Source organism: Cricetulus griseus (genome assembly GCF_003668045.3).
Source record: "Cricetulus griseus strain 17A/GY chromosome 1 unlocalized genomic scaffold, alternate assembly CriGri-PICRH-1.0 chr1_1, whole genome shotgun sequence".
Classification (NCBI taxonomy): Eukaryota; Metazoa; Chordata; class Mammalia; order Rodentia; family Cricetidae; genus Cricetulus; species Cricetulus griseus.
In genome coordinates, this window is record NW_023276807.1 from 272,036,293 (window position 1) to 272,054,613 (window position 18,321).

Sequence of the window (18,321 nt, forward strand, 5' to 3'; positions counted from 1 at the left end):
GAATCCTCTTGGTGCCCAAACGGCATATCTTGGGTGTGATACTCTGACCTGTCATTGCTGACATTCTCTGTCAGGAAGTGAAAGACATTCTGTTTTTGGTTTCTTTTTCCCCCTTCTAGAAAAATCTTGAAGATGCTTCACTTATAGACATATAGCTAACAACATATAATGCACACTTTTTGCAAATGTAAGGCACTTTCTTATCAATTTACACTAGACACATGAGTAGGATGATCAGATAATATACCTGTGGCCCGTTTAACTATTCATTGACCATCTAAAATTAAAATGTTTAGCATGGCTATCTTCATATTTATTTGCTAAATACGGCTGTTCTAGTCATACGATGTGAGAGACTCAGAAAAACGGACTTCTAAATTATCTCAACAGAGAAAAGTGGGGGGAAATTCTGGATTTTTATTGAACTGTGGCAAACTATACATAATAAAATTTATCATTTTAACCATTTTGAGTGTAAAGCTCAGAGACATAGTATATTGAGTTGTGCAGCCACCATTTCATCCCTCCGGGACATTTTTCATCATTCTGTACCCCTTCCCCCAGTTCCCTCAATTTCTCCGAATTGACAAATGCAGTCCGAAGCATAGGAGAAAAATCTCATTCCTCAGGTTTTGCTCCAGCCAGAATTATCGGTAGTCTGGGGGAAAAGAGCATCACCATCTGTGGGGAGAACGCAGGGCAAATTTCCCCTTTCCCTAGTTTGTCAGGGAACTCGCCACGCCTGCATTTCTGCCCTACTAGGCTCACCAACCAGGAGCTCCCCAACCGCGCCCCGCCCCGCCCCCGGTAACCTAGGGAACCGCAGGTGAAGCGTTACACAGAAGGGACCGGATCCGGAAGCCGAGGTCTGCCAACCAAAAGGCGGCCCAGTGCGGTGACGTGTCAAAATAAGCCCTGCGGACGCCCCGTCAGCGCGCTGGGCGGGCGGGCGAGCCAGCTGTCTGCAGTCCCGATCCCGTTTGTCCGGGTTCCCCGCCCCCGCACTGACTGTGCCCCGAGTCCGCCAGTGGCGGGGGCTGGAGGAAGGACCCACAGGTCGCCGTGGGTTCTGCACTCCCCCGAGTGGCCCAGGCCACGGAGGAAGCGGTTCTCCGTCCCAGGCTGCCTCCTCCGTGAAAGGGCGGCTTAGATGCATCTGAGAACCGAAAGCTCGCCATTCTAAGTTCAGATCTAGAACCTACCTGTGTGTGGTCGGGCGAGCAGGGCCGTGCGAGCGTGCGAGCACTTCCTAGTCTGCCCCCCCCGCCCCCCGCCCCGGTTCTCCGGGGCCGGGTTATAGAGGCGGGAGATGCAGAGACCCGGGCCCTGCCCCCGTGGGGAGGGAGACGGGGGGGCAAATAAATGGGGTTCCCAAGGCGGCAGCTACCCTAGGCCACCGGAGGACCCGAGGGACACCGACACTGCACGGCGCCCCCGGCACGGTGGGCCAGCGGCGAGCCCGGAGGCCACCCAAAGGGCGCGCTCGGGGGCCCGGGAGCAGCGCGCTGTCCGACGTGGCGACAGCGTCGGGCGAGGGCTGCGACGGCCAAGTCTGCGGCACCAAAGCACGCGCGCGGCGGGGGAGGGAGGGCGGGCGGGCGAGGGGCGGCTCGCCCGGGCTCTTCTGACGGCGCCACACCCGTGAGAAATAAAGCGCGGCTGGCGATAAGCCCCGCACGGGTTTTCACAGCCCGCGGCACTCCAGACTGTTTCTCTTTCTCTGATTCACCTGCCGCCTGAGCTTGCGCTGCTTACACGTGGGGAGTGCGGCCGCGCAGGGCCGGCGAGGGCCGCTGAGCGGAGCGAGCGCCAGGCCGGACCCCGGAACCACATCGCCAGGGCCGGAAGCACGCAGGCGGAAGCGGCCCCGGCCGGAGCGCAGAAACCCCGGAACGCGGACCTCCTCCGTCTCGGCCCCGGCCGGAAGCAGCCCGCGGCGCCCGCACTGAGCATGCGCACGCGGTGCCGCGCATGCTCCGTCGCGGCCGCCCGCTTCGGTTTCTGACGCGGGGCCCCGCGGTGTCTCCCGGCGCCACCGGAACTAGCCGTTGCGGGCCGGCCTGGTCGGCGCGCTCGGGCCCTGAGGCGATCTCCGCGCGAGCCCCCCGCCCCTCCTGCTCCTCCTCCTCCTCCTCCTCCTCCTTCTCCTCCTCTCGCCGCCGCCGGCATGAGCGCCAGGCCGCCCGCGTCGTCGCCAGCGCCGGCGTCAGGCCCGCGGCCGCTGCCGCCGCTGCTGCCGCCGCTGCTGCTGTCGCTGCTGCTGCTGGGGACGGGCCCGGGCCCGCGGCCCGCCAGCGCCTTCTACCTGCCCGGCCTGGCGCCCGTCAACTTCTGCACGGAGGACAAGAAGAGCGACGAGTGCAAGGTGGGGCAGCCGAGCGAGCGGAGCGGAGCGGGGTCGGTGGGGCCGCCGCGGGAGGGGGCGTAGCCGTGGGTGGGGTCGCATGCCCGAGCCCGGGCGAGCGGGCGAGCCGGCAGCGGGGCAGCGGGGCAGGGGCAGCAGGGGCGTGCCCGCACCCGGCTGCTGCATCCGGGAGAGGCTCGCAGCCGCAGCAGCAGCAGCAGCGACTGGAGGCTGGCTCTTCCCGGGGACCGGCCTGGCCCGCACCGGGTGACCCGGCCTGCTGCCCACCTGGGGCGGGCGTTCCCAGCCGAGCCACAAGTTCCGGTACCTTAGAAGTTCCACGGCTCTCCCCCCATCTCATTGTACCCTCCTGGAACTTGTCTGGTCACGACGGTTTTTACTCCCTCTAGGACTTTGACGTCTGACTTCCAAGACGAGCGGTTGACGGCTTTAGCCTCTGCGGGTTGCGAGCGGACGCGTTCCAACCCTCGTAAAATAAAATAACACGAAAACTGCGTTAGTAAACCAACTAGTTATGGAGACCGTTCCTGACCTTTAAATGTTATTTTAAAAATCTGTGTGAGCGTATTGAAGAGACCACTCCCCCCCCCCAAGTGAGTTTCCCCGGCGTAGTTTTTTAAACACTTAAAGAAAGAAACATATGGCGGAAGAAAGAACCCATTTAAAGATGTTGGCTTCGTAGAACATTCGCCGGCAAGTTTACCAGTTGATGGTGACTTTTATGTAGAGGTGCAGAACACCACAGTACGCCAATATTTCGTTAAGTTGTTAAAAGTCAGCCCTTTGGAGGATCCAGGATCTCCTTGAAACCGTTATTTTAACAGTTCAAATAATAGTTGAGATGCCGTTTACAATCTATAAATAAGCTTATTTACTAAATTTTTTTAAGCTGGTGTTTATTTTATGACTGTTGGCGTCACCGCAGCTTTGCACTTTGAGGTTGTTTTCCAGAGTTAGGGAGACTATTAAAAGTTTTCACTACATTTTGCACTTTCTCTTTAGATTTAAATTTGTCAGCTGCCCTGTGTCATGCTGACATGATCACATTAGTTTTAAAAAGAAACAGCGAATGTGTGTTGTATTCATGATTCCTCAGAGGAAAATACCTTCCTGGCTCCTCTAGCAGCCACTGGAGAACAGAGCTTATGAAGAAATTAATGCACTCTGATATTGTGAAAGGTGTGTCCACAATACCTAAAGAGCAGATGAGGAAACCTTTATGACTTAGAGTCTTCAGGGGAAGCTGCAGAGAAGTGACGTTGGAGATGGTAGGCTAGGCTAGACGTGTGAATGTGTGAGTGTGAGTGAATTTATGGGTGGTCTTGCAAGCTAGGCGATTTTTCTTTTTCCTCACAAGGTTTTTAAATATCTTCTTGAAATTTTTTCGGGTCCTTTGAGGTTTTTAACTTTGGCAGATGTGGGGATAAACGAGGTAAGACATCATATTTTTGGATGTTGAGATTTTCATCTTTATTCTCAGCTGCTCTGTGTTGGCCAATAGGAAGAGGAGCATGTTGCTGGTCTCTCCTCTAGTTTGCTGGTGTGGAGAACTTCTTCCCTTTTCTCTGTGTTCTGCAGAGTAAACAGTTTTAATTTTTATTACCTCCGCCAGGAAGGTAACTGCTTGTTTTTGAGTATTTCTCTTCCTCTTCTTGACAGAAATCTGTTTCACAATTTGGGAGGCTGGAGATCTAAGATTTAGGTACCTACCTAAATCTTAGAGTCTGGGTCTGGAGAGGGTTCATTTTCTTCCTGTATTCAGCTATGTCTCAATGTGGTGGAAGGGATGAAAAAGCTTCTTTAGGTCATTTTTTTGAGGACACTAAACCATTTATGGGAGCTCTGCCCCCAGGACCTGGTCGTCTCCCAAAGGCTTTCCTTCACAGTACAATGGTACTGTGGGTCTACGGTTTCAGCCCCGAGCATAGCACCCCATGTTTCTTAAGGGGACAGAAGGGAGCAAAGAGGCCTTTGGTACTGTCTTATTTCTGGTTCTTTCCCCTCTATAATACAGGGACAGTCATGTTTGCTTCTTATTCGTTCCCTTGAAAGGTGTTTGGGCTCCTTAGAAGAACCCTTTCTTTGTACTGGATGAGTGCACAAGGAAACACGTATAGCTCTGTGTAGTGTGCCCACCATAGTCTTTTAAGACCTTGTCCTGCATTAATTCAGGGTGGATTTGAGAGATTGAGGATTTGGCTACCTTTGTCACCTTAAAATTGTTGCATGAGCCCTTTGTGGCTGGGCACACTTTTAACCCCAACACTTGGGAGACAGACAAGCTCATTTCTTGAGTTTGGGCCAGCCTGGTCCATATAATGTGTTACAGGACAGACAGGGGTATGAAGAGAGGCCTTGTCTCAACAACAACAACAAAGTTTTATGTTTAATTTCTTAAACACAAAATCCTATTTGTGTTTCTCTAATTTCTGATTTATGATCTTAGCCTTCATAAATACCCGAGTTTTCCTGGTTTACTCTTTTTTAGCATGATACCATTACATGTGCATACATTTAAACATCTGTGTAGTCATGAGTGTGCATTCTTGTTTGTTAGAGATGGGGGCATTTTATTCTTAAACAGTATGCTATATATGGTTTGCTTAACCATTTGTGCTTGTCAAGCATTAGATTGGTTTCAGTTTTTCTCTGTTGTAATTAGTTTTATTGGAAAGGACTTAACAGGAATTATTTGTGCATTCTGGTTTTTTAAAGATTTATTTTACATTTAATTGTGTGTGTCCATATGTAGATGCATATGAGTGTGCGTGCCTGTGCGTCTCCTGGAGCTGGGGTTATAGGTGTTGTAGCCCCCAGATGGTGGGTATTGGGAATTGAGCTCAGGTCCTCTAGAAGAACAGAGCTGGCTCTTACTGACTGAGCCATCTCTCCAGCTCATATTTGTATATTCTTAAATGTAAATTTTATTTTCTATGTTTCTATGGGTGTTTTGCCTTCATGTATGTCTGTGTAATGTGTATGCCTTGTGCCCAGGGACTCTACATATCATATCTTGGAAATGAAATTACAGACTTGTTAGCGTCATGTGGGTGCTGGATAGAGCCTGGATTCTTGAGAAGAGCAGCCAGTGGTCTTGAGTCATCTCTCCAGCCCTAGTTTTAGTTGTGTGTCTGTGTGCCTGAGGAGGACAGGGCTCAGATCTCACTGGAGCTGGAGTTAGAGGTGGTTGTGAGCCACTGACTTGGGTCCTGGGAACCTGGTCCTCTGCAGGAATGGCATCCCAGTATTAATATTTATTTTGGTTTGGGTTGTTGAAATGGGGTTTTGTTTGCTCTCCTGGCCTCAAGTACAAAATATTTCAGCTTTATCCTCCTACTGTTGGGATTACTGGATTTTGCTGCTACCAGGCTCAACTTGGTTGACATTTAAGAGCTATATGGTAATTCCCGAGATACTTTAATTGTTGTAGTGTTGAGGCTTGTGACGCAGGGCCTTGGGTAAGCTGGGCATGAGCTCCACCACTGTAGGGCCTTGGGTAAGCTGGGCATGAGCTCCACCACTGTACTTACTACAGCCCCATTCCTGGGAACATGTTTTGTGCATAACTTTCAGTGCTGTTGAAAGTTTCTCCTCACTTCTGTGCCTCATTTTGTTAGTTTTTAAGACCATAGCAATAAAGGCAAAGTGGATCTGCACAGAGTAAAATGTACAGTTCCCATTACTGTGGAAGTTTGACTCTCTCTGTTAGCTGCTGTGTGCTGATTAGTTCTGGACCAGGTCTCAAGTGAAGTGAATGGCACTGTAGTGGCTAATTGAAGATTAGTGACAGTTCACCTTCACAATTTTAACCATCAGTGTTTGGCTCCTTAATGTCAGTTCAGACCTAAGAACTAATATAGAGATTACATTTTTAGGAGAAAGAGTATGGTTTTCTTTACTGGGACTGGATTTGGTAGTGGTGCATGCCTTTAACCCCAGCACTCAAGGGAGACAGAGGCAGGCAGATGTCTGTGAGTTGGAGGCCAGACTGATCTAAATAAAGAGTTCCAGGACTAGAGAAGCCTTGAGATGAGTCTGACAATCTGAATTCAATCTCTGGGACCTACGGGGTAGAGCGAACCTACCCCCCAAAATGTGCCCTTCAACCTCCACGGGCATGTGTATACATACAGAAATTTAAAAAAAAGAAAAATTGAAATTCTTTTCCTGTAAAGAAAAACAACCAGTTCTGCCCTCTAGTGGCTAACAACAGCAAAGCTCAGATGCTTTAGTTCAGCAACCCTGATAAAATGAAAGCTTACTCAGCCATACTTTCAGCCTTTCTTTCTTGGAGCTATTTTTAGAAGCTTTTTATAAATTGTGTATTATTTTAGGAGCAGTTGCCTTCAAACATGGCATGAGTCAGATTTAAGAAGCAGGCCTGTGTGTTGCCCTGAGCAGAGCAGAGTAGAGCAGAGTGTCTGTAGCGTTTGACTGAAGTAGTGTGAAGACTTTGAAGTTCTGAAGGAAGATCAGTTTGTGTGGGTATTTATTGTTGTAAGTGGTCAGCATCTACTACCTGGTGTTTAGTTTCGTACCGCATAGTTTTCTCTAGAATGAAAGCATGGTTCTTACCCTCTGGAAACCTAGGAGTGTGTGGATGATGTTTCAGGACTGGCATTACCACAGTAAATGAGCATTCTGCCAGTTCTCCTTCCAGAGGTGTGTGCACACACTGAACACATGGACCAGAGTAACTGGCATATATGTCACGTCACAGCAAAGTAACCATGCAAGTGTGCCCGAGTCCTGTGGGAACTCACTGGCTGGTGGGTGTGTCGGCCTCACACCAGGTTCCCAGTCTTCCTTGCAGACATCTGCCATCTTGGCTTCTCAGTAACTTAGTTTTCCAGTTCCTGTGGCCAACTGGATCCTTCTCTGTTGCTGTTAAGCAAGCTGCTGGGCATGGTGGGCACTGCTTTAATCCCAGCCTTTGGAAGGCAGAGGCAGGCAGAGCTGAGTTTAGACCAGCCTGCTGTACCTACATAGCATGCTCCAGACTATCTGGGGCGACATAGTGAGACTGTTTCTTATTTTTTTAATTTACTTTTCATTTCATATACCAACCTCAGTACCCATCCCTTCCCTTCTCCCCCCTCCCACCTCCTCCTTTCCCACCCCCATCCACTCTTTAGAGGGGGTAAGGCCTTCCTTGGGGGAGTCAGCAAAGCCTGGCATACCAAGTTGAGGCAGAACCAAGCCCCAGCCCACTTCAGTATCAAGGCAGAGCAGGGTACCCCACCTTAGAGAGTCGGCTACAAAAGGCCACTTCATGCACCTGGGATAGGTCCTGGTCCCACACGATCAAGGCACATAACTGTCACCCACATTCAGAGAGCCTAGTTCGGGCCCATGCAGGCTCCCCAGCTGTCATTCCATAGTCCATGAGCTCCCACTAGCTTGGGTCAGCTGGTGAGACCTTATCTTAAAACAAACAAGTTTAAAAAGAAAGAAGAAAATTAAATCTCCATAAAGGGCTCTGAGTGACACCCCCCCCCCCCACTTACCTTTCAAGCCTACTAAGTGTCCTCTGCTAACAGTGGTGGTGACTGCAGTTTAGTTTTTGTGTGTTGTGGGTACATAGTTGCTCAGTTATTCTGCATAACCATTCTGGGGTTTTAAGTGGGGAAAATGGAAGCTCAGTACAACTTAGTGGTTGTCTCAAGTTCACAGAAGCGCTAAGAGTTCACTCAAGAGCAGATAAGTCCTGGACTGCCTGGCTCCATGGCTCTGTCTTCTCACCACTCTGGGGTGTCCTGTGCATTGCGTTTTCCTTACTTTGCTGCCCTGCCACCTGGGAACCAAGAATTCCAGAAAGTCCCCCTAGAAGTTGTGTGTCTATGTAAAGAATTTTGAAATAGTTTTTTTTTTTTTTCTTTTGGGGTTGTTTTTAGACAGGGTCTGTGTATGTAGTCCAGGTTGCTTTATAATCCCAATGTATGAGGCTGGCCTTGAACTCCTGATCCTCCTGTCTCCACCTCCTGAGTGCTCGGATTACAAGTGTATGCCGTCACACCAACCCAGTGGTCAGGTTTATATTCCATTCTTTGATACACTCTAAAATTGAAACTTCAGTTTTCAGAGCTATCAGGAAATCCTGAGCCCTGAGTAAATAGATGAACTTCTGTGAACAATGAAACACTCCCACCTTTTATTGTAGTGTGAGTTTGAATTTAACAACTTCCTGCTCAGATTTTTTTATCATGTCTGCATTAGGACTCAGTTCAGTCTCACTGTAGACTTGTCTAACATTAGGCAGTGGGACTTTCTGTAGCCTTCCCCCTTTACATCAGGGCTGTTGTATTTTTGACCCTTTTGTGACTGCCTGGCTGTGTGCTTTAAAAGCTGCACCTCTTCCCCAGGGCCCTTTCTTTCCTCATTGTAGGTGTTAGGTGGAGCTGCTGTGATGGCAGTGGGAGGGAGCAGAATAAAAGCAGAAGCAAAGTTGAAGGACGTACAGGAAACCCACAGCACTTGAGCCTGACCCGTGTCCAAAGTAATAAAACAGTCTGACCGCAGCTTGGAGCAGATACAAATTGGACTGATTGAAACAGAAAATAAAAACATGCACTGGAGAGAAGGATTTAGAAGGGATACCCCTGATCTCTAAATTAATAGAATTTTTTGTTTGTTTGTTTTTTTCCAGACGGGTTCTCTGTGTAGCTTTGGAGCCTATCCTGGAACTTGGTTTGTAGACCAGGCTGACCCCAAATTCAGAGAGAAGTTGGGTTTTTGTTTTATTTTTGTTGTTATTGTTTTGGGGGGGTGTGGGGGGGTTCCAGACAGAGTTTCTCTGTGACTTTGGAGGCTGTTCTGGAACTAGCTCTTGTAGACCAAGCTGGTCTCCAACTCACAGAGATCCACCTGCCTCTGCCTCCCGAGTGCTGGGATTAAAGGTGTGTGCCACCACCGCCCGGTGTTTTTTGTTTTGTTTGTTTGTTTTGTTTTTTAATGCAAGAATAGAGTCATTCTTGCCAAATGTAATAGGAAAGGTTAAGTATTTGGTCCCATTTTCCTTCCTGGATAAGTCTGTTTTGAAAACACAATAGCAGAAAAAAGGGACCCAATTTCCAGCCCAACTCCTAAAAGTGAGTTCTGGAGCAGGTCTGGAATAGGATAAACATTTGCTGATGTTTTGTAGGTCCAGTGAATCATGGTGGGATCTTCAGTGTGCCCTTGGCACTTGGGGTCGCTGTACTAAGTACATACTCATGGTTAAGCAAGGCCCTTGTGTTGGTACTTGGTTGTACCTTGGGGAGAGTCAGAACTCCACATCTGGGCTCCTGGCACACATCTGCCATATGCATTTTTTAGTGTGAGGTTATACTCAGTCTTGCTTTGTCTGTGTGTGTGTGTGTGTGTGTGTGTGTGTGTGTGCGCGTGTGCTTGTGATAAGATAGCTGGAGACAGTTTGTAAGTGGGGTGTGAAGAAAGCAATCTTGGAAGCCCCTCTCTGACCATCCCATGTTAGAGTTGGCATCTCTTTTTAAGGAATGGGTTTTACTTTTGAGTAGGGAATAAAGATGCTTAGAGCATAAGGTGATGATCTTAACAAATACAGGCCAGGTTTGCAGGCACCATACACATGTGATCCTAGCACTTGGGACGTGGAGATGGGATCAGGGTCTTGTTTCAGGGATTTATCCTCAGCTAAATAAAGAATGAGTTTGAGGGCAGCCTGGGATGCATGAGACCCTGCCTGGATTTAAAAAAAAAATAATAATAATTTTTATGTTTTTTTTATTAGCACACATTAATTATATAAAGCAATTGGCTTTTATTCTCTTTGTTGAGACAGGGTCCCACTCTGTAGCCCTGGCTGGCCTGGACTAGCTACATAGAACAGGCTGACGTCTAAATCAAAGAGCCTCCCTCTGCCACCCTAGCACTGGGATTAAAGGTGTCCGCCACCACACGCAAACACAATGGGCCCCTGTGTATAATATCCATGACATTTTTATTCATTTATATAATGTATTTTGGTCATAATCATCCTACCCCCACCTAAATGTCACTCATTTTACTGCTTGCTGTTTTAACCATAAACCCCACGGAGACTCAGCAGCTCTCCCTAAGGTAGGCAAATATGTCTGCACTGAGTGCCTGCAGTGTCTACAAAGGCCAGAAGAGGGCACTGGATTACCCTGGGACACCTGAGCTGACCACAGGTGCCATCTGAGCCATCTCTCCAGCCTTCAGGATTTATTGTTTTTATGTTAAGACTGGCAGCCCCTTTACTGTAGTGATGCCCACCTCTATTCATGAGTGCACATTTGCTGTCATTTTCAGTAATTGGCATAATTGCTTTATACCAAATAATTGGTCTATCAATTAATGTTTGATTTGTATTCTTATTTTCTTTACTCAGTACTCACTCAGTATTGTGTAGAAATTTTCCTGTCTACAGTCACAAGCAGAAAAGTTTAAAAAATGCAGCAGAGTAGTTGAGATGTGATCAGTGGCTGTGTAGAAGCAGTGGCCCAGCATGTACAGTATTGACACTTCCACTGCAAGAGGGCCTCTTGCAGAAACCCAGGGCATTATCCATATACTAGTAAATCTTTATCCAAATTCAAAATCTTCAGCTTTTGTAAACTGACAGACAACACGCATACATATTTATTCATTAAATTTATGATTGAATGCCCCCTATGGAGCTGTGGACCATCTTCTGTTATTGCCTCATCTAATCTTTATAGATTATTAATCATCAGGGATCACATGCTTATTGAGACTAGACCTATTAAGGTGTGTGCCATGGGTGTCTGCAGAGACCAGAAGAGGCGGCAGATGATCTGGAGCTTGCTTTTTACAGGCAGGCGTGTGCCACCCCGTGTGGGTTCTGGGAACTGCATCCAACTCCTCTGTGCTCCTGTGTCCATTCAGCCCCTGGTCTAATGCTGTGGCGTCCCCAAACTGATGTGTGGTCCTTATTTATGTGCAGTGTTAAAATGAACTTGGTTTTCAGGTGGAAGGTTGTGAGAAATACCATTTTTGGAAGTTTATGAAAAGCTCTTGATAATTACAGACTTTTTTAGTATCACAAATCAGAGCCAACACATACCTCCTGAAGGTATTGTTAACATCTTTTCTATGTGTGCAATTTGAGGCCACTTGGCTGTATCAGGAGAAGTTGACAGAGAAGGTAAATGTAAAGGGGGGTTTGATACTAGATAAAATGCCAAGTGCAAGCTTAGCAAAAACTAGTAAGATACACATAACTTTTGCGAGTGGGGACAAGAACTGGTGTGAAGCTCAGTGAGCAAGTAAGCGCAGTGAGGTGGAAACATTGGATTAACTGACACTAAATTGTGGAAACAGAAGGCTAGCGTGGTTTCAAGAAGAGAGGCTTTCCTGGCTGTTACAGAGTTCGTGAATGTTACTCTGAGCCAGGGGTATGGCACTTGACTGTGATCCCAGTACTTTGGAGGTAGAGGCAGGAGGATCACGAGTTCCTGGTCAGCTTTGACTCCATAGTGAAACCCTAACTAAGAAAAAAAAGATACAGCTTTGGAAGAAGGAGCAAATAAACTTGATTTCTAAGGCTATTGTAAATTGGAATTTAAAGACAGGTGTGGGCTAGCTTAAGAGAGTGGGTAGCTGTAGGATGGTGGGAATTTTTTCTGTAGACCTCAGGACTGGCACCTGAAGCTAATTACAGTATTAAATGTAGCAGAGAGAACACATGAAATGTTTTAACTTATTGGCAGTATTAGATCTGTAATTAAAATGCCAATAAAATTGGTAGTACTAGATCTATAGTAAATGTGATGCTAATAGGGCTACAATTTCTAAAGGATTCTTAAAGTTACATGGGAGGCCTGGCATGATGTTCTACGTACATAATCCCAGCATTTGGGAGGGGAGCAGGAAGATCTGGAGTTTGAGGTCATCTTTGGCTGTACAAACAGGTTAGGTCCAGTCTGGGTTACACGGGACCCGGTTCCAGAAACAAGTTATATGAGAGAGCAAAACTGAGCCCATTAAGTTTATGTGGACTAAATAAAGTAAATTAATTTGGTCTTGGACAAGTTTAGGAAGATTATTTGAAAAGAAGCAACGTATACTTGAGGATGAACAGGTAGCTTTGGGTATACCACAGAGGAGAGAGGTGCGTATCTTTGGAGAATTTATATTTAGGGACCTTGGCATTCTATAATTCTAGGACATACTGGTGTTTGAACCTTGAATTTTGCTATAGCTGTGCTTGATGACGACATATCTGCTAAAAGGGTTGTATGAGTGTAGCAGAGTCCCGAGAACACCAGCTGGCATGATAAAGACAGGTAATTGAAAACATTGCAACCTTTCAGTTTTCAAGGGTTATGACCCCAGAGATGAGAAGATAGGAATAGAGTTGGATATGGTGGTGCAGGAACTTAAAGAACGTTTAGCAGTGTCTAAAAGTGAGGCTCACAGGTAAACTAGGAGTCTAACCTAGCTCACTGCCTGGTCTCGGAAGGCTCTCAAGCTACAGATTGCTGTTACACTTTTAGGTGGTGGAGAGGACAGAAGACTGTTACTTAGTAATGATTGACAATTACATGAACATCTGATTTTTCTTAAAGCCCATTCAGCTTACTGGGCCATGGGTGTGTCTGAAGCTATCAGTTGTCTAGGCTGCTTTTACTTCACAGAGCCAGTGGGTGCTCCAGGATCTAAACTGTTTACTCTCTCTTTATAGGGAAAGTTTGCAACCCCTGGGATCAGCTAATGAAATGAGCGTTGTTTTTTCTGGAACAGAAAGGCTATAGTGACTGGAATAGAAACGTTAAGAGTACAAAGAGATTGTTTATATAAATGGCACCAAGCAGCTTGATAGTCTGTTACTTTTCTGTCCAATTCAGAAGCCATTGGCCTCCTGTGACCATTTACATTTAACTAGCATTAAATAAAGTTAAGAATTCAGTTTGTTCAGCTACAGTGACCAACCACATTCTAAGTGGCCAATAGCCTCAAGTGGCCCAGGGCTGCCGAATCCAGCAGTGCAGATGACGAGCGTTGCACCATTCCAGTTGTATTGGACACTGCTGCACAGCAGTCAGCCCTTAGACACAGGAGAAAAGAACCTGCCTAGACACCCAGCGGTGGTCAGGGTTAGGGTGTAAGCCTTGACAGCCCAGTTTCCCAAGACAAGGTTGAGAAAGGCTGTTCCTAATGATAGCTCTATGTGATAGCAACGTAGGTCTGTGGATCTTGAAACTGAAGACCTAGAAAGTCATATAGATTATAGTAACTCATTCCTTGGGAGAAATCTGCAGATGAAACTGAATTAGATTTTTAGAGAACTTTCATTATTGGACCTTAAGAATTTGAGTTCAGTATGTATTCCTAACAATGTTAGTGAAAATTCTTTTGATCAAGTAAACCATCAGCTAGAAGTTTTGCCTTCACAACGGTTGAATGTATTTATCTTTAATTACTCAAAACATTCTGTGATACTGAAATGTCATGTCTCATCAAATTGACCAGTGGTATATTTTTATGCAAAGAGACTCATGGAGGGTGGAGCCATTGTGGCTGTTGAGTTGCTATTTCTTAAGTAAAAGTATAGAGTTTGCCTGTGAGACTATATTTACAAAGGCTAATATGTTTAGGACTTTAACAGGTGAACACAGTAATTTTATTAGACTCTACCCATTTGTGGTATCAATCTTTTTTTCTGTGTTAGCATTGTGTTAGTCACTGTTTAGAATACTTTGTAAATGGCAACAAGTAATCTAACATAGCCCTAAAAGATAAATATTACCACCATTGGCATGTTAAATAATTTGACCTAAATTGCACAGTTTATAGGCAATTGCACAGAGTTTGGAACCCAGGCAGTCTGGCTTACAATCTATTCTTGGATCTGCTCTGTTTTACTGTTCCCCTAGTGACAGTGTACTTAACTGTTAGTTTAATTTCAAGTTTTTCTTCTTATTAGTGGGGGAGAGGCAAAGGTATAGAATTCAGGGACAATTCTCAGAAGTTGATGGGATACTGAACTGAGGTGCCAGGCTAACACAGAGAGCAGGTTTACCTGCTGAGTTGTCTTGTCGGCCTTGTTGGCCTGCAAATTGCACATTGCATGTCTTGTTTTGCTTTTTTGGCGAGTGGGGGTGTTAGCAAGTATTGAGCACTGGTGAAATCAGAATGGTAGTGTGGCTTTATGCCATTCTTGGCAGCCTCTTGCTCTCATCTTGAGGTAGCCACAGCAGTCTTAACGAAGGTACTTGTCCTAACTATCTCTTAATTTTTGTTTAGCACCAAAAATATTTGAGTGCACAGATGGCTTCCTGGGAAGCTTCACCTGTGTCTAGGAAAGGTTTTGAAAGCTTTAGTAGGAAGATGCCTCTCAGTCCATGTTTCCTAAAAAGTTAAGTTGGTGTTTCTCCCTCTCCTCTGTGTTGAATTTGATGTGGTTCTTGTACACTGCTTCACTGTTGCTAACTGTAGTGTGCCATTCTCAGATTGATCACAACTGTCCTCCAGCGTTAGACCATGTGGTCATCTCCTGACTGGCTAAGAGTACACATATATATATGCATGGGATTATATTCACAGTGTACTTGATGATTGAGACAACCCAACCACTGTGGCAGCATTTCTTGGTTGCAGTGTGTTCTAAAGGAGAAATTGCTGATTTTTTTTTTTTTTTTTTTTTTTTTTGAGACGGTTTCTCTGTAGCTCTGGCTGTCCTGGAACTCACAGAGATCCACCTGCCTCTCCCTCCAAGTGCTAGGATTAAAAGTGTGCACTACTTTATAAGAGATGTATTTTTTTATTTAGGATTATGTGCGTGCCTCTGTGTGTGTGTGTGTGTGTGTGTGTGTGCACTCTGAGAGGCTAGAAGAGGGCATCCAGTTCTCTAGAGCTGGAGATACGGCTGTGAGCTGAACTGGTAGGGGTGCTGGGTACTGAACTCTGGTCCTCTGCAAGAGCAGCACACCTTCTTAACCATCTCTCCATCCCCTAAAAATAGAAACTGCTCTCAGTGCTGTAGAATGAAGTGCCGAATTTGGAAATCAAGCTTTTAAAAATAATGAGATAAATGCTTTTCAAAATACCTTATTTAGCTGGGCATTGGTGGTACATGCCCTTAATCCCAGCACTCAGGAGTCAGAGGCAAGTGGATCTCTGTGAGTTCAAGGCCAGCTTGGTCTACAGAGTGAGTTCCAGGACAGCCAGAGAACATAGAGAAACCCTGTCTTAGAAGAAAAAAAAAATACCTTATTTTGGAAAATTTAGAATTTAAGAAGCATTAGAAATATTGGAGACACCTACATCTGTAAAAGTTATATAGCTATGTTATAAATACATACAATTCATTAATTGAATATTTATGAGAGAATGGCTTCATAGTTGGAGCATGTAGCATCTTGTGAAGCATGACCTGTGTCTGTCTTCAGAGTTCATGTTCTAATCCCATGCTTACTCATTTCAGGCTGAGATAGAGCTGTTCGTTAACCGGCTTGACTCCGTGGAATCTGTTCTTCCTTATGAATATACAGCGTAAGTTTCCAACCTGGTTTTTGTATAAACTTTTTTGTGGTGCATCAGAATTTTTGTGTGCATAACTTAATTTCTCTACAGAAATAAATTTGTTTTCATTTCCTAAATGCATAGGGCCTGAAGATTTGGGTAGAGGTGGAAGAGACAGAGTCTCTCACTCTGTAGCCCTGGCCGACTTCAAACTCTTGGCATATCTACCATCTCAGCCTCTCAAGTGTTGGGGTTGTAAGAATACACTGTCATACCCAGCTCAAAAACACTTTGAGATAAAACATGCTGTTCTGTGGCTGAAGAGATGACTTAGTAGTTCAGAGCATGTGCTGCTCTCCCAGCTCAGTTTCCTGCACCCACATGGTGGCTCACAACTGCCTAGGACTCCATTTGTCCCCTTTGGGCGCCTGCACACACAGACAGAAATTCTGCTTGAAAAAAAATGGGCTGTTCTTTCTGTGTTGCTCTGCAGCATAACAGATGCATAAATGATTTTCCTTTTTTATGTGAGTCTAAAAAGATGTAATATTGTTCTTTATTTTTATTTATGTGTATGTTTTGCACCACACACATGCCTGGTTTGGGGCAGAATAAGGCATCAGATCCTCTGGTCTGGGAACAGAGATGGGTGTGAGCACCATGTGGGTGCTGGGACTTGAACCAGGTCTTTCCTGAGAAAGAGCTGAGCCATCTCTCCAGCCTCTCTCTTGTTTTGTGTTTTGTTTGTTTGTTTGTTCTTTCAAGACAGGTTTCTCTGTGTAACATCCCTGGCTGTCTTAGGAGCTCACTTTGCAGACCCGGCTGGTCTTGAACTCACAGAGATCCGCCTGCCTCTGCCTCCTGAGTGCTGGGATTAAAGGTGTGCACCACCACCGTCTAGCTTGTTGTAGCTAATTAATTCAAATCTTCCCGTAGGATGACATTTCCACAAGATGTACCGATTTATACTTACCTCACCCAGCTGTGGTGGCTGGGAGAACTCAGAATGGTGAACAAGAATACTCAGTCACCTTGTGATTCTCTCCTATAATTTCCATGTATTACAAGTCAGCTTTAGTGACACTCTGCTTCAGTGTGGCAGCCCGATTTCAGTTTTGCCACAGAAAACCGTAGGGCTTTCTGTGTTCACTGTGAATAGTGCGGGAGTAGGTGAGACTCGTTCCATGATGGTGACAGGATAGTAAGATTCCTAAGAGGAAGGTGAACTTCAAGTGACACAACATTGGTCTTTGCTGCCCCCACACGAAGCTTTGCTCACTGGAACCAAGGAAGAGTCAAGTAGACATGGTGGCTCATTGACAGACACTAGAAAAGGCACAGAGGTCACGGAAGCCCCTGTAAGGTCAGCTCAGGGCTTCTGCCCTCCTTTCTTACATATACTTAGAGAGATTTCTACGGGGTAATACCTTTTTATATGCTTTTCTGTATAGCAAAAACTGTCCTTTAGAACTCTTTGGGCCATGAAGAAAAAAATATTCTTTATTTTATATGCACTGGTGTTTTGCCTGCATGTATGCCTATATGAGGGTGTCAGGTCCCCTGGAACTGGAGTTACAGGCAGGTCTGAGCTGCCATGTGAGTGCTGGGAATTGAACCCCAGTCCTGTGGAAGAGCAGCCAGTGTGTTCTCTAGCTTGAGCAACGGAATCTAGGAACTCTAACAATACAGTGTAAGGATAAGTCTTTCTGCCAGCCGCCCGAGTTCTGCCCGCTGCCATGTTAAGGTCCCAAGTAACACACTGGCTGCATGCATCCTCTCTTGTCCTGCTCACATGGGGGAGGAAGAGAGCGATTTCCTGCTTGTCCCTGCTTATATTCTGAGTCTGCCTGCTATGTCACTTCCTGCCTGGATCATGAGACTTCTCTTTACTACATTTCCCAGAATCCTCCTCGACTCTTTGTCCCTCCTAACTTGCTTCCCTACTGGCCAACAGTACTTTATTCATCAACCAATAAGACAACCATATACACAGGACTTGCCCCATCATCACAGTACTGAAATGATTGCATAGCACATCAAACACTGGGCAAAGTGTGATGCACAAGCCTGACAACCTCATTATTATCAGCTAAGCCCCTGTGACAGTGACAGAGAGCACTGACCCACAACACAGCCACTTTTAAAATGTGCTAATGAAATGCTTATAAATAAGTAACTGGCAAGAGTTGGGCTGCACAGCATCCCCACAAGTTACTAAAGGCTAAAATGACTGCCTGGCAACGTGAAAGATGGGAGAACACCGTTGAGAAAGGTGCGAGTCAAATACACGCTGACTTTTGCTCAAAATAGACTACTATAATTAAACTTCAAGAATAAGCTATAGTGTGTAAATTCTTTAAATCCTTAGATTATATAATAGAGAAAGTGTCTGGTTCTGGTCTGTGATCTTGGGCACTCCTCATTGAAGGAACTGTTAAAATAAGGGATCTCTCGAGACTGTCCAGTGGTTCTTACCTCACCATGTTCATGTT

The 18,321-nt window shown here is 45.9% G+C and overlaps 1 protein-coding gene and 1 long non-coding RNA gene across 3 annotated transcripts in view; one reads left to right on the plus strand and one right to left on the minus strand.

The window, feature by feature from the left end:
- Nucleotides 1-397: 397 nt before the first annotated feature.
- LOC113839251 lies at nucleotides 398-1,906 on the minus strand. Of its 2 annotated transcripts, none has more exons than XR_004772284.1 (2): nucleotides 1,203-1,906; nucleotides 398-681 (listed from the first exon to the last, which is right to left on the minus strand). It is a non-coding gene; the product is annotated as an uncharacterized LOC113839251 (long non-coding RNA). The 2 variants fall into 2 exon arrangements; XR_004772285.1 differs by having other exon boundaries at nucleotides 398-658; nucleotides 1,203-1,893.
- A 77-nt stretch (nucleotides 1,907-1,983) lies between these two features.
- Nucleotides 1,984-18,321, plus strand: part of Tm9sf2 (transmembrane 9 superfamily member 2) — a 48,571-nt gene continuing 32,233 nt past the window's right edge. The window contains exons 1-2 of the mRNA XM_027388949.2: nucleotides 1,984-2,365; nucleotides 15,792-15,859. Coding sequence (XP_027244750.1) covers nucleotides 2,168-2,365; nucleotides 15,792-15,859 — 266 coding nt within the window. The 5' untranslated portion in view covers nucleotides 1,984-2,167. The remainder of the gene's footprint in view (nucleotides 2,366-15,791; nucleotides 15,860-18,321) is intronic.